The 12,658-nt window shown below is 50.9% G+C and overlaps 1 protein-coding gene across 2 annotated transcripts in view; it reads right to left on the bottom strand.

Moving 5' to 3' along the window:
• Positions 1–11,926, bottom strand: part of SYNM (synemin) — a 30,510-nt gene extending 18,584 nt beyond the window's left edge. The window contains exons 1-2 of one of the 2 annotated variants that reach the window (XM_003314873.6): positions 10,910–11,926; positions 3,233–3,357 (exon numbers count right to left, since the gene is read on the bottom strand). In XM_003314873.6, the coding sequence (XP_003314921.2) occupies positions 3,233–3,357; positions 10,910–11,719 (935 nt within the window). In that variant the 5' untranslated portion in view covers positions 11,720–11,926. The remainder of the gene's footprint in view (positions 1–3,232; positions 3,358–10,909) is intronic. The other variant, XM_009429906.5, reaches the window with a different exon arrangement.
• Between the last annotated feature and the right edge of the window lie 732 nt (positions 11,927–12,658).

Here is a 12,658-nt window from a genome sequence, read left to right as displayed (position 1 = left end):
GAGGCTGAGGCGGGTGGATCACAAGGTCAGGAGTTCAAGACCAGCCTGGCCAATATGGTGAAACCCCGTCTTTACTAAAAATACAAGAATTAGCCAGGCATGGTGGCAGATGCCTGTAGTCCCAGCTACTCGGGAGGCTGAGGCAGGAGAATCAGGAGAATTGCTTGAACCCGTGAGGTAGAGGTTGCAGTGAGCCGAGATCGCACCACTGCACTCCAGCCTGGGTGACAGAGTGAGACTCCATGTCAAAAAGAAAAAAAAAGAACCTGGCACCTCCCCACTCTCTTGCTCGCTCTCTTGCCATGTGACATGCCTGCTGCCCTTTCACCTTCCACCATGACTGTATGCTTCCTGAGGCTTCACCAGGAGCAGATGCCAGCACCACGATTCTGGTACAGCCTGCACAACTTCGGGCCAAAATAAACCTCTTTTCTTTGCAAATTATCCAGTCTCAGTTATTCCTTCATAACACAGAGTAGACCAGCACAAGACTTTCAGGTATATGAGTAATAAATTCTTTTTCTGACTTGGGGCAGTCTGAGGAGAGTTTCTGTCACTCACAAATGAAAAATTCCTGATTAATGCTTTCTTCCCCCAAATAAAGCCCGAGTGTTTTCAAGTTTTCCATATTAAAGTTCAGATCATCTAACTCAACGTGTGTTTCAATGCCCTACCAATTTAATTGTGCAACTGTTCACCCCACAAGATTTCCAAGGAGAATGCCAACAATGGGCTTTGGGAAGTCCAGTCTGGCAACATCTTTTCCCCTTTCTCTGAGCCCCGGCCACCAGCCCCTCAGTGGCAGCAAGGCTCTCAAATGGGGGATCCAGAACGGCCCTCACGGCCTTAGCCCCAGGGCCACCCCTCAATTCATCCCTCGGTGAAGCCGTGGCTCCTCCATGGACTCCATGTCCCTGGGAAGGCCTCACCCCTTAGCAGCCTCCTGGGGCCCAGGCCAGCGGCTGCCTGATAGAGCTGCTCCCTCTTCACTGATGGGAGTGAGGGCTCGGATGAACCCTGGCTGATGTAAGTCTTCCAGAAAATAAAGACAGTGAGGCCGGCCCAGGCTGCAATGTAAACTACAAGCAACGTATCAGCCAGATACCCTTTTCATAGACATCAAAGCAATTCAGGCCACCTTGATATTCTTAGAGCAAAAAATCATGATCAGGGCCGGGCGCAGTGGCTCACACCTGTAATCTCAGCACTTTGTGGAGGCAGAGGCAGGTGGATCACCTGAGGTCAGGAGTTCGAGACCAGCCTGACCAACAAGGTGAAACCCTGTCTCTACTAAAAATACAAAAATCAGCCAGGAATGGTGGCAGGGGCCCTGTAGTCCCAGCTACTCAGGAGGCTGAAACAGAATTGCTTGAACCCAGGAGGTGGAGGTTGCAGTGAGCTGAGCTCGTGCCACTGCATGCCAGCCTAGGAGATGGAGCAAGACTCCATTTCAAAAAAAAAAAAATAGAATAAAATAAATAAAATTAAAATTAAAATAAAAAATAATAAAAAAAACGAAAAAAAAAATCATGATCAGAAGATTACAGAGGCAGCCTACAAGATGTGCTGAACTAGGCCTGGGGATGGTCCCTGCTCTACCCCTCACCAGGGGAGTTGGTCCCCTTCTTAACCTCTCCAGGTTTAATCCCCCACCTGTGAAGGAGACACCACTGGAGCATGGCTTTGATGACCAGACTTTGACTCTTCTGCCAAAGCGGTTTCCACAACTTGCTCACACCCTCCACTGCCACATGTTCCACAATCCCGGGAACGGAGCAGGCACTGTGCCCTTTTTACACGGCTTGGTGGGGATGGCACAGCTTTGGCACCAGACCCGGCTGCCTCTGCCCCTCACCAGCCTGCAGCCCCAACCTCCCGGCCTCTCTCTCTCACCTCTAAGAGGGGAGAGTGGTGCCCACCTCAGAGTTGACTCGGAGCAGAGAATAGTGGCAAAGAACTCAGCACCACGTCTGGCAGGCAGTAAGGACACCGTAAAGCTGGCTATTGTTAGCGTTCCTGAAGTTGGGCACCTGCGTCTCTAAAACTCCTTCCACTGTAAGTGTCACAGACCCTGGCTCCTTCATAGCTGCCCTGAGCATGAGAGCTGCCAGGAAATAAGGGGCACCACCTCAATCAAAGACCCACTGGCACCCAGGGGAAGGGAGGGGTGATGCCAAGGAGGGGAGGAGCACTGTTCTGCCGGCCTGCAGGCCACACCCAGGGGGACTGGACTCCATTCTCTGCCCCACCCAGCACCCAGCCCCTTTGAGCGCTTTGTGACCTTTTCATCAGAGTTGGTTACCTTGAACTCAAGTCAACATCTTGATACATAAAGCCAGTTGGCCTACATTAGCATGCACCATGCTAATCTCTTGGAATAGATTCAGTTCAGGGCCAAACCCACACAGGGTGGCATCAGAGCCCTGAGATTCAAAGCAACAATCAAGCAGATAGACACAGACTTCCTGGATCCAAATCCTGTGACACGGTTTGGCTCTGGGTCCCCACGCAAACCTCATCTCGAATTGTAACCCCCACGTGTCGAGGGAGGGACCTGGTGGGAGGTGACTGGATCATGGGAGCAATTTTCCCCACGCTGTTCTCATGATAGGGAGTGAGTTCTCATGAGATCTGATGCTTTAAAAGTGGCAGTTTCCCCTGAGCTCTCTCTCTCTCTCCTGCCACCTTCTGAAGAAGGTTCTTGCTTCTCCTTTGCCTTCCGCCACGATTGTAAGTTTCCTGAGGCCTCCCCAGCCCTGCGGAATAACTGTGAGTCAATTAAACCTCTTTCCTTTATAAATTACCCAGGCTCAGGTAGGATCTTTATAGCGGTGTGAAAACACACTAACACATCCTGGCCCTCCACTTTCCAGTTCTGTAACTTCTCTGAGCAAAGTCTGTTCATCTGTAAATACAGTCTCCAGTTCCTAGGATCCAACACGTTGACGTGTGTGAAGCTCTTCAGCAGTCCCCAGAACATACAAACACTAGGTAAGGGGGCACGGCTCAGCTACTCCCATGCTGCGGACACCTGCTCAGTGACCTAAGCAAGCCCTACTCTTCCTCTTCCTTTTGGCCTCGGACTCCTTGCCTGGCCATGCCAAGGGCTGCTCTCTGCTTGTCACAAAGCCACAGGGACTCCACAAAGGCTTTGGTCCCTAGACCAGTTTCCTTCATGTGCAAGTTACACCCCCATGGCTTCGTCAAGGCCAACTCAGCACAGTCTCCTTACCGGTAGGTCGCCACCTCCAGACTGAGGCCGGTCTTCACCTGCAGGAGGTCCTGATAGTCCCGCAGCCAGTCAGCCATGGCCAAGGTGAGGGTTGCCTTCTCATCCTCCAGGCAGTCAATTGCTCTCTAAAGAGAATAGACAGACTTTTAGCAGAGAACTGGAGCTTTACTGGGTCGAACTGAAGGTACCAACAATTCAGGATCGAATTGAAAAACAGACCAGGGTTATTAGCAGACCCGAAAAACACCCAGGGTTATTAAACATGCAGTCACTTGCAGGATGGTTTCCAATGTTGTATCTCTTCCATATGGAAGTTTTTTATTGCATGTGGAACATTTTGATAGGACACTGGCTTCTCTGTTCAGACTCTCTATTAATAATGAATGCTTAGGAGTTTATTCAAATCATCTCTACCATTCAGACATCAGGCTGCTTAGGAAAGCCAGTGCCTCAAACCAGTCACTAAGACGCTATGGAAAATAAGCCAAGACTAGAAATCAGGGGTTTTACAATATTCAAAACGTAAGTCACTCAGAATTGAACTGAAATGTACTCCCCAAAGTCATGATTTCTCCAATAATAAGCAGGTAAACTGATACAGAGTTTTGTTTCACTTAGAAAAGCTACTTTAAGATCATCTGGGGAGAAATGCATTCTGGGCATAAATGACAAAATACAGACTCAGATATAAAACTTCTTTTTGGGCCTGGCGTGGTGGCTCACACCTATAATCCCAACACTTTGGGAGGCCGAAGCAGGCGGATCACTTGAGGTCGGGAGTTCGAGACCAGCCTGGCCAATATGGCAAAACCCTGTCTCTATTAAAAATACAAAAAATAGCTGGGCATGGTGGCGCAGACCTGTAATCCCAGCTACTCAGAAGGCTGAGGAACAGGAATCACCTGAACTCAGGAGGCGGAGGTTGCAGTGAGCCAAGATCATGCCACTGCACTCCAGCCTGAGTGACAGAGCGAGACTCCACCTCAAAAAATAAAATAAAAATAAATAAAACTGCTTTATGAACCGTAATTGCACAGTGCAGCTAGTAAGGGCGTCCTGGGTGCTCCTCGCAGCTCCCCTCACCCCTGGCCGGGTCCCCGACCTGCCTCTCTACCTGGCAAGGAGATACTGCGGCCTTCTGAATCCCAGACATAGACCAGTGCCCACCACATACAAGTCACACAGCACATAGCTGCTCAATTAAATTTAAAATGAAGTGATCAAGATCATATCACCCTCCTCAAAATGTACTATTTGAAGTCGACAGTATCTTCTCAAACAAACATATGGGCTTCAGCTGCACCGATTTCCAGTTTTGTTTTCTTCCTAGTTGTTAGTTACTCTGGGGAACAATTAACCAAGCAAGTATTTAAACATTGAAATAAGTCCATGTACTTTTAACTTCTGGTTTGTAATGGGAAGTAACATTATTTCTGAACATCATTAACTAAACTAAGCTAGACCTATAAACATTTATCTTTGTAGAATTCAAATACGGTAAGAGGGAATATTATGTTGATTGCTGCTGGAATCCCTTCACCAAAGGCACCCGGCAAGATGCTGAGGGTCCACAATAAATATGTCTGTGAAACCAAGGAATGAACTCTACAAGATTGCACATGGAATTTATCTTTTTGGGTTTTTTGTTTGTTTTTTGAGACAGTCTCGCTCTGTCACCGAGGCTGGAGTGCAATGGCACAATCTCGGCTCACTGCAGCCTCCACCTCCCAGGTTCAAGTGATTCTCCTGCTTCAGCCTCCCAAGTAGCTGGGACTGTATACAGGCGCCTGCCATCACACCCAACTAATTTTTGTATTGTTAGTAGAGACGGGGTTTCACCACGTTGGCCAGGATGGTCTTGAACTCCTGACCTCAGGTGATCCTCCCGCCTCAGCCTTGCAAAGTGCTGGGATTATAGGCACAAGCCACCGCACCCAGCCAGAATTTATCATTTTTCAAAATGCATGATCAGCCAATAAATATTCCCACTTCTCATAACAGTTCTATTTCTATGCCAGTGATGGCTGTTAGGTTCCCTTTGAATATAAAGGGTCCTAAAGTAGTTTAAAACCCCTTAGCTTTTAAAGCAAAGAAGTAAACTTAAAAATCACTGGCTTATGTCCCAGGGTGGAAAAACGATAACAGATCCCACAGCTGGCATTACAAACAGAGAAGCTCACCAAAGAGCAACTGCCAGTCTTGATGTAAGTGACAGCACTGCCACAATTTAGCCACAATATTCACACATTCTATAGTTAAATCTCAATGTCAAAATCCTACATTCCCCTGTTTTAGAGGGAATACAATTCAGGTACAAGGTTCTCATACAAGATGGGCTGTAGGTATGCATGTATGTATGTATGTGTGTCCTTCCTGCTATAGGAAATTTGACATAACTATTACAAATTAAAAATTTATAGTAATTTATTCCTTACAAAGAAGTTCAAATGTTGTTAAACTGCTTAGAAAAAAAATACGATGAAAGCTCTCCAACCACAAACCTCCTGAGCAGGTCAAGAAAGCCTAGTCACGTGGAAGGGGTGTGCAGGAAGATAGTCCTCCCAGAGCACACAGAATAGTTCTGCACCCACAAAATACAAAGAGGAAAATCAAACTGTGTTGAAGCTGGAATAAGTACAGTTTCAGTCACATTTCCATGTGAGTCAGCTCCTCCTAAATTGTCAAAGGAAAATTAGTTGACGTTTGGAAGCAGGAATATAAGACTTAACTGGCTCCCAACGGTCTCTGCAGAAATCACAACAAACCCTGCTGTGGAATAAAACTTCAGACTTGGGCTCTGCTTGGCCAGTCTGCAAGCTGTGGGTCAGGACAGAGGCACTGGAGCCCCAGACACGGGACGCTACATCTCACCCGAGCAGAGGCAGTTTCACCTAATGCTGCAAAAGCTTGGGAGAGAGGTCACCTTTTTGCTATTTAGAGAACTTTTGGACAGCATCACAACCGATGATGAAATCTTGCTCCACACCAGGAAAGGCATGCTGCTGTCAGTATCAAAATAATTAATTTTCTCTTAGCCAAACTTGAGCTACCGCTCACTGAGCAAGCCTGTGGGACAGTTCACAAATATCACTGTCATTTGCAACCTTGAAAGGTAGAGCTCCAGGGGATTTAAATACTGTGATAACTTCAGCTACACACAAAAATTAAATGTATTCATAACAAGAAGCATGAACTGGATGCCGACGAAGTATTTATAGCTTAGCCCAGACAGCACCCTGAACTCAAGTTATATTTTACAATTCCAGGTGGGTATGTAAGAAGCATCTCAAACTGAACACACGTACATGGAACTTGAATCTCCCACCCAGGCCCGTCCTCCTAACCAATGCCCTGCAGTAGAGCGTACAAGAGGTACCGGAAGTAGCTCCCAGGGTGTATACAATTGGTTCATTCGTTCAACTACCAGCCGTTGAGCATTTAGTGTGCCAAGCGCAGTTCTTCATGGCTGCGGATTCAGCAGTGAAAAATGCCACGTAAAACAAGGCAAGTCCCTTCTTCCAGTTGCTCAGGCCACAACGCCTGAAGTCCACTGTGATTTCTCCCTCTCCCATCACATCCAATCTGGCAGCAAATGCCGTTGGCTTCAACTTGAACGCAGGGCCCCCTCTGAGACCCCTGGTCCAAGCCTCGAGCACTTCCTGCCTGGGTTACTGCGACAGTCTCTGAAGGCGTCCCTGAGTCCACTCAGTCTATTTTTAAAACAGCAGCAACAGTGATTCCATTAAGCCACAGCCAGGCCCCAACTCTCCTCGGCTCAGAACCTCCAGTGGCTTCCCATGGCACTCAAAGTAAATGCCCAAGTCCTGCAGTGGCCACTCTACCCCCTGTTCGCTGTGCCCTAGCCACACCGGCAGCCTGGCTGAGGCATCCCCGAAAAACCACGCGCTGTTTCCACCTGAAGGCCTCTCAGGTCAAGGGACTTTCTTTGTTTTACGTGGCATTTTTCACTGCTGAATCTGCAACCATGAAGAACTGAGCTTGGCACACTAAATGCTCAACGGCTGTTAGCTGAACGAATGAACCAGTTGTATACACCCTGGGAGCTACTTCCAGTACCTCGTTTCACAAATGGGGAAACTGAATTGCAGACAGGTTAAGGAACGTAACCTGCCCAAAGAGCGGCAGAGTCAGAATTCAGGGCCAGGTAGGACAGCTGCAGAGCACTGACCCTTAGCTAATCCCATCCTAATCCCACCCCACCTTCCCATCTACAAAAAGCTTTCATTCAATCATGTTTTGGGGGCTTGGAAGCCTTTTCCAAACAGTCAGCCTCAGCAGCTAAGGGCTCACTTTCATGAGCAAAAATCTCAGTGTTTGCAGGGTGAAGCTGGTCTCCACTTTATCGCAAATGTCTTCAAGTGTTTTCTGAAGCCCCCTCCTGCAGCCTGGGTGTGTCACTCAGGCTTTAAGTGATCTAGATCACATTTGGGAACTTGGATGTCAGTTCAGCAAACTCTTCTCGGGCAAATCTGAGGCCAGGCCTGGGGCAGGCCAATGACTACCGCCTCATACAGTGAAGGCGCATGAGCCATCTGGGAAGGACCAGTTTCCCCTCAAGTAGAATCCTAGCAAGCATCTTCCCCCTTGAGCCACAGAAGCTATAGCCAGAGGCAGGGAGAGCCGGGCACAATGTGGCAGCACCCTCTACTGCCTCCAGCTCCTGCCTCCAGGGGAGGGGGGCATTAAAGCACATGGAACACAGAAAAAAAGAAATGAAAGAAAATAGTTTTAATGCCAAAACTATTCAGCCAGCTGGAGGGGTCTAAAAGCATTTTAGGACTAGAAATCAGCAGAGTACCTCAGGCTAGCCCTTAGGAAGAGCAATTATCATTATGCTATGAATGCAAGAATACTGGTTAAAGGTTTCTCTCTGATCAAACAGACAGAAAAGAGAAACGGACGCCCAGTGGTCAGTTGCTCAGGCACTAGAGCCTGAGTTGAATCCTGGCTTAACTACTAATCAGGTGACTTATGTGCCTCAGCTTCCTCCTCTGTAAAATGGAGCTTATATTAGTACCCACTTCCTAACACTGGTGTGGACACTGAGAGTGAATATTTGTGAAGGGCATCTGTGGTACCTGGCGCACACAAAGCACTTGCTAAAGGCTCTTAGTAATAAGATATTTATTACCATATACTAATGCAACCCATTTTTAGGATTTTTTCACTCTCCCCATAGTAAGCTTCTACAGAACCCGAAAAAAATTACAGGCTTGGGGTTAAATCATCCACACTCCCTCTTTCACATACTTCTTAGCATCTCTGTGATTGGTGCTGAATCTTCTGGAATGCAATTTGAAATGGAGTTGACTTAAGTTAACTGAGGGAAGATTCAGTATATGGACAAGGTAGTGACTGGTAACATTTAGTGCAATAAAACCTCTGCAAATTGGAACTGGGAAAAAAAAATGGCCGGGCACATGGCTCACACCTGTAATTTCAGCACTGTGGGAGGCCACGGCAGGTGGATCACTTGAGGTCAGGAGTTTGAGACCAGGCTGGCCAACATGGTGAAACCCTGTATCTACTAAAAACACAAAAATTAGCCAGGCGGGGTGGTGGGATCCTGTACTCCCAGCTACTCGGGAGGCTGAGGCACGAGAATCACTTGAGCCCAGGAAGCGGATGTTGCGGTGTGCCGAGATCAGCCACTGCACTCCAGCCTGGGCGACAGAGCAAGACTCCGTCTCAAAAAACAAAAACCAAAACCAAAAAAAAAAAAAAAAAAAAAAAAAAAACCAGGTCCTTATTGACATTTTCCTCACTCTTTGCTTTTAGGAAAAAGCAGCAAATTCCAACAAGAGAGAGGTATCACTGGATGGCAAATGGAGAGTGGGGTCCCAGCCCCACTCTGAGGGCAGGTATGACCTCAGGAAAAGCACTTCCCCGGTGGGCCCTGGAGTCCCTGTGTCAAAGGAGGGCTGGACAGGATTCTAACTGCACTTCAAGTCCCCATGTCTCCTCCAGTCAGGGGAACTCTGCTTTCATATGGCTCACATTACGAGTTCCACTGAAGGTTTCATTAGTGGGGAAAAGGGCTTTGCCGCTAAGAAAGAACACTGGAACCAGAATTTGAAGGTCTGAAATGTGCCAAGTGAGCTGTGGCTGTGAACGCATGGTGACGATTTGGTCCACACAGCGTGGCTCAAAGCAGCATTTTCTAAACCTGCCTGCACAGCACAGACCCCTGAGTTGGTAGCGAGGGTTCCCTACAAAGGGGTTCCCTGGGCAGTAGGTTTGACAGATACTCCTTTTTGGAGAGTCACAATAACCACTGATCAAATCTCCATGAATGCCACATTAAGGCACTTCTTAACTTTCACTCAGCAACGAGTATAGGACCTGTGGAACTCAGACCCCTGGCCACTGTCATTGCGAAGGGACACAAGTGCTCACAAGTGGAAATCGGTACACACTGGGTCAGTCCCTGTCCCTGCTCTAGCTATGGCAAAGCCCCAAGAGAACACTTTGAAAAGTTATGAGGCGGAAGCCAAATAAAACCCACAACTCAAAAGATTAAATCCCAATGTAGTACCATATTGCATTCTATGATTTCCCATCTAGCCTGTAGCTCTTTGCATACTGAAAGTCTAGCGCAGTGCTGGGGACCCAGGGAGAATCAACAGGTATTTACTCATCACCTGTGGATACCTGTCACATCACCGCAGTCATTCCATATGACAACCCCCATGTTCCTCTCACTTCTAATTTTTAAAAGTCAGTCTCAAATCTTTAACTCACAGCTGCAAACTGTACTCTTAAAATATTTGTGAAATTGTGCAGATGTTATTTCCATCTGTCCTTTTGAGAACTACTGATAGTGTGATTTGGGAATATTTCCAATTCTGGCTGAGGCTGGGCAGGGCGAGGGCCAAACGCTAGGGCTGGACTGGGCATAGTTTACATCAGCCACAGGTGTCACCCCGCCGGTGTCAGAGGGTTTGCTTCCCTGAAATAGTAACTGTTTATATCACTCTGCACTTGTAATAACATCCTGCCAAAGGGCCCCACTTTCCCACAACTTTTACACTACGCAGAGATCTGACGTCAGCGTGTGCTGTGAGCAAAACATCTTCGATCAAGCTCTTTTCTGCATGAGGGTTGCTGCCCCTCCCAAGATCAAACAAGGCAGCCGCCCAGAGAGCCGCAACTGCGGCTTCCAACTGGGAAATCATATTGGCAAAATAAAAACCGTTTTGGAAATTAATTTGAGTTTTCCCCTGAGGAGCGCTATAGACAGCGGGGCTACCATAAGCCGTCACTTCTGCAAGTGAGAGAGGTTTCTCGGTTGACTCTTAGCTCTGGGTCTACTGAGTCTACGGAGCACGGAAAATGGAAGGAAAACCTAGAGCTAACAGGGTGGCCTATCAGGATGCGCCCAGTCACGCTTGTCAAGAGTTAAAGCAGCTGCCACCTAACCCCATGACGAGGACGGGGCTCTCCGCTAGGACCTGCCGCCCGGCGCTCGCCCGCTGAGTCGACGGACCAGCGGACCGAGTCCGGGTCCCCATGCCATTCGGGCACCCTCTGGGCGGGCCCTACCGGTCCGCGACGCCGCGCCCCTGGTGAAGGGGCCGCTGCCCCACGCCGTCAAGGGCAGGGTGCTGGGGCGACGGCCGCGGGTATGGGGTCAGCGCGCCATCCCCGCGCACGGACCTGCCGCTCCTCGGCCTGTATCCCGTACTCCTCGCGCATCCGCAGCAGCGCGTCCTCCAGCCGCGCGCGCAGCTGCTCCAATCCGAGCGCCTCGCGCCGCAGCGCCTCTGCCTCCTGCGCGCACAGCCGCGTCTCTTCCTCCGCCTGGAGTCTGCTCTCCTGGCCGCGCCGCAGCGCCTCCTCCAGCTCGCGCACCTCGTCCTCGTACAGCTGCACCGTCTCCCGCCACGACTCGGCCACCAGCAGTGCGTAGCTGTCGTGCACCTCCCGCAGGCGTGGCGGGGGCGCGGCGGGGCCGGTGGCGCGGGCGCGGAAATGCATGGTAAGGCTGGCGGCGCGCGCGCGCAGCTCCCGCACGTCGCGTTCGTGGGCCGCGTCGAGGCCTCGGCGCTCGGCCTGCAGCCGGCCCAGCAGCGCCTCGAGGGCGGCGCGCGCGCCCAGCGCCTCCTGCAGCTCGCGCTGCTGCGCACCCAGCTCGGCGTCCAGGCGGCCGCGGGCGGCGCGCTCCTCCGCATCCAGGCGCTGCAGCTCCCGCAGCTCGCGCCTCAGAGCGTCCCGCTCGCCCTCCGCCAGCGCAGTGGCCCAGCTCAGCTCGTCCAGCTGCTGCCGCAAGCTGCGCGCCTCCTCGGCGCAGCGGGCCTGCCCCTCGGCCCACAGGCCCTCTCGCCCGCGCCGGCCGCGCAGCTCCTCCTCCAGGAGTAGGTTTTCGCGCTCCAGCTCCCGCACCCGACACACGTAGTCATAGAGCCGGGCATTGAGCTCCTGCAGCTCGGCCTTCTCGGGGCCCGTCTGCAGCCGCCAGGACAGCATCTTGCCGGGCGTGCGGGGTTCTCGCGGCTGGCCGGCTCCCTCCTGCCCTGGTCTTGTCCCGGTCTTGTCCCCTCCGCCGCGACGCTCCGGCCTCACCGCTGCCCCGGAGGCCGCAGACTGGGACGCGAGCGGGAGAGCCCAGGCACTTAGCGGACGGGGCGGGCGGACTGGGTGGGCGGCCTGGGCGGGCGGCCTGGGCGGGCGGACTGGGCGTGGGCCGCGGCCTCCAGCCAATCAGAGCGCGGCCCGGCGCGGCCTCTTGGGCCGCACAGCGCCCCCTGCCGCACCTTGGCGGCCGCAGGTGGTCGGCGCGGGCAGTCGGGTAACAGCGGGCGGGGTGGCGGCCTAGCCAGGCCGGGCTCAGCGAAGGGACGCCGGAGAGGGCGTCCTGCTGCTGCCCCGTCACGCGTGTCCGCAGCATACGAGTATCCTGGCGTTGGTGGATGGAAATAGAAGCCTATTGAGTTGCTGTGGTGCTGGCGATTTTGGAGAGACTTCTTACCCGAGGCCCTGGAGATTGGTGGGTTTTCTATTTTTAAAAAAACGATATGGGCCGGGCGCGGTGGCTCAGGCCTATAATCCCAGCATTTTGGGAAGCCGAGGTGGGAGGATCGCTTGAGCCCAGGAGTTCGAGACCAGCCTGAGCAACATAGAGAGACCCTGTCTCTACCAAAAAAAAAAAAAAATATATATATATATATATATATATATATATATATGAGAGAGAGAGAGAGAGAGAGAGAGAGCCTGGCGTGGTGGTGTCACACACGCTGCTTGGGAGGCTGAGGCGGGAGGATTACTCGAACCCAGGAGTTCAAGGCTGCAGTGAGCCTGATTGTGGCACTGCGCTCCAGCCTGGGCAACAGAAAGAGACCTCATCTCATATATATACATTACACATACATGTGCATTAATTTTTTTTTTTTTTTTTTTGAGACA

This window comes from Pan troglodytes, chromosome 16, assembly GCF_028858775.2.
Source record: "Pan troglodytes isolate AG18354 chromosome 16, NHGRI_mPanTro3-v2.0_pri, whole genome shotgun sequence".
Taxonomy (NCBI): Eukaryota; Metazoa; Chordata; class Mammalia; order Primates; family Hominidae; genus Pan; species Pan troglodytes.
Note: the sequence above shows the minus strand (reverse complement) of the source record. Positions and strands in the feature narration are given on the sequence as shown.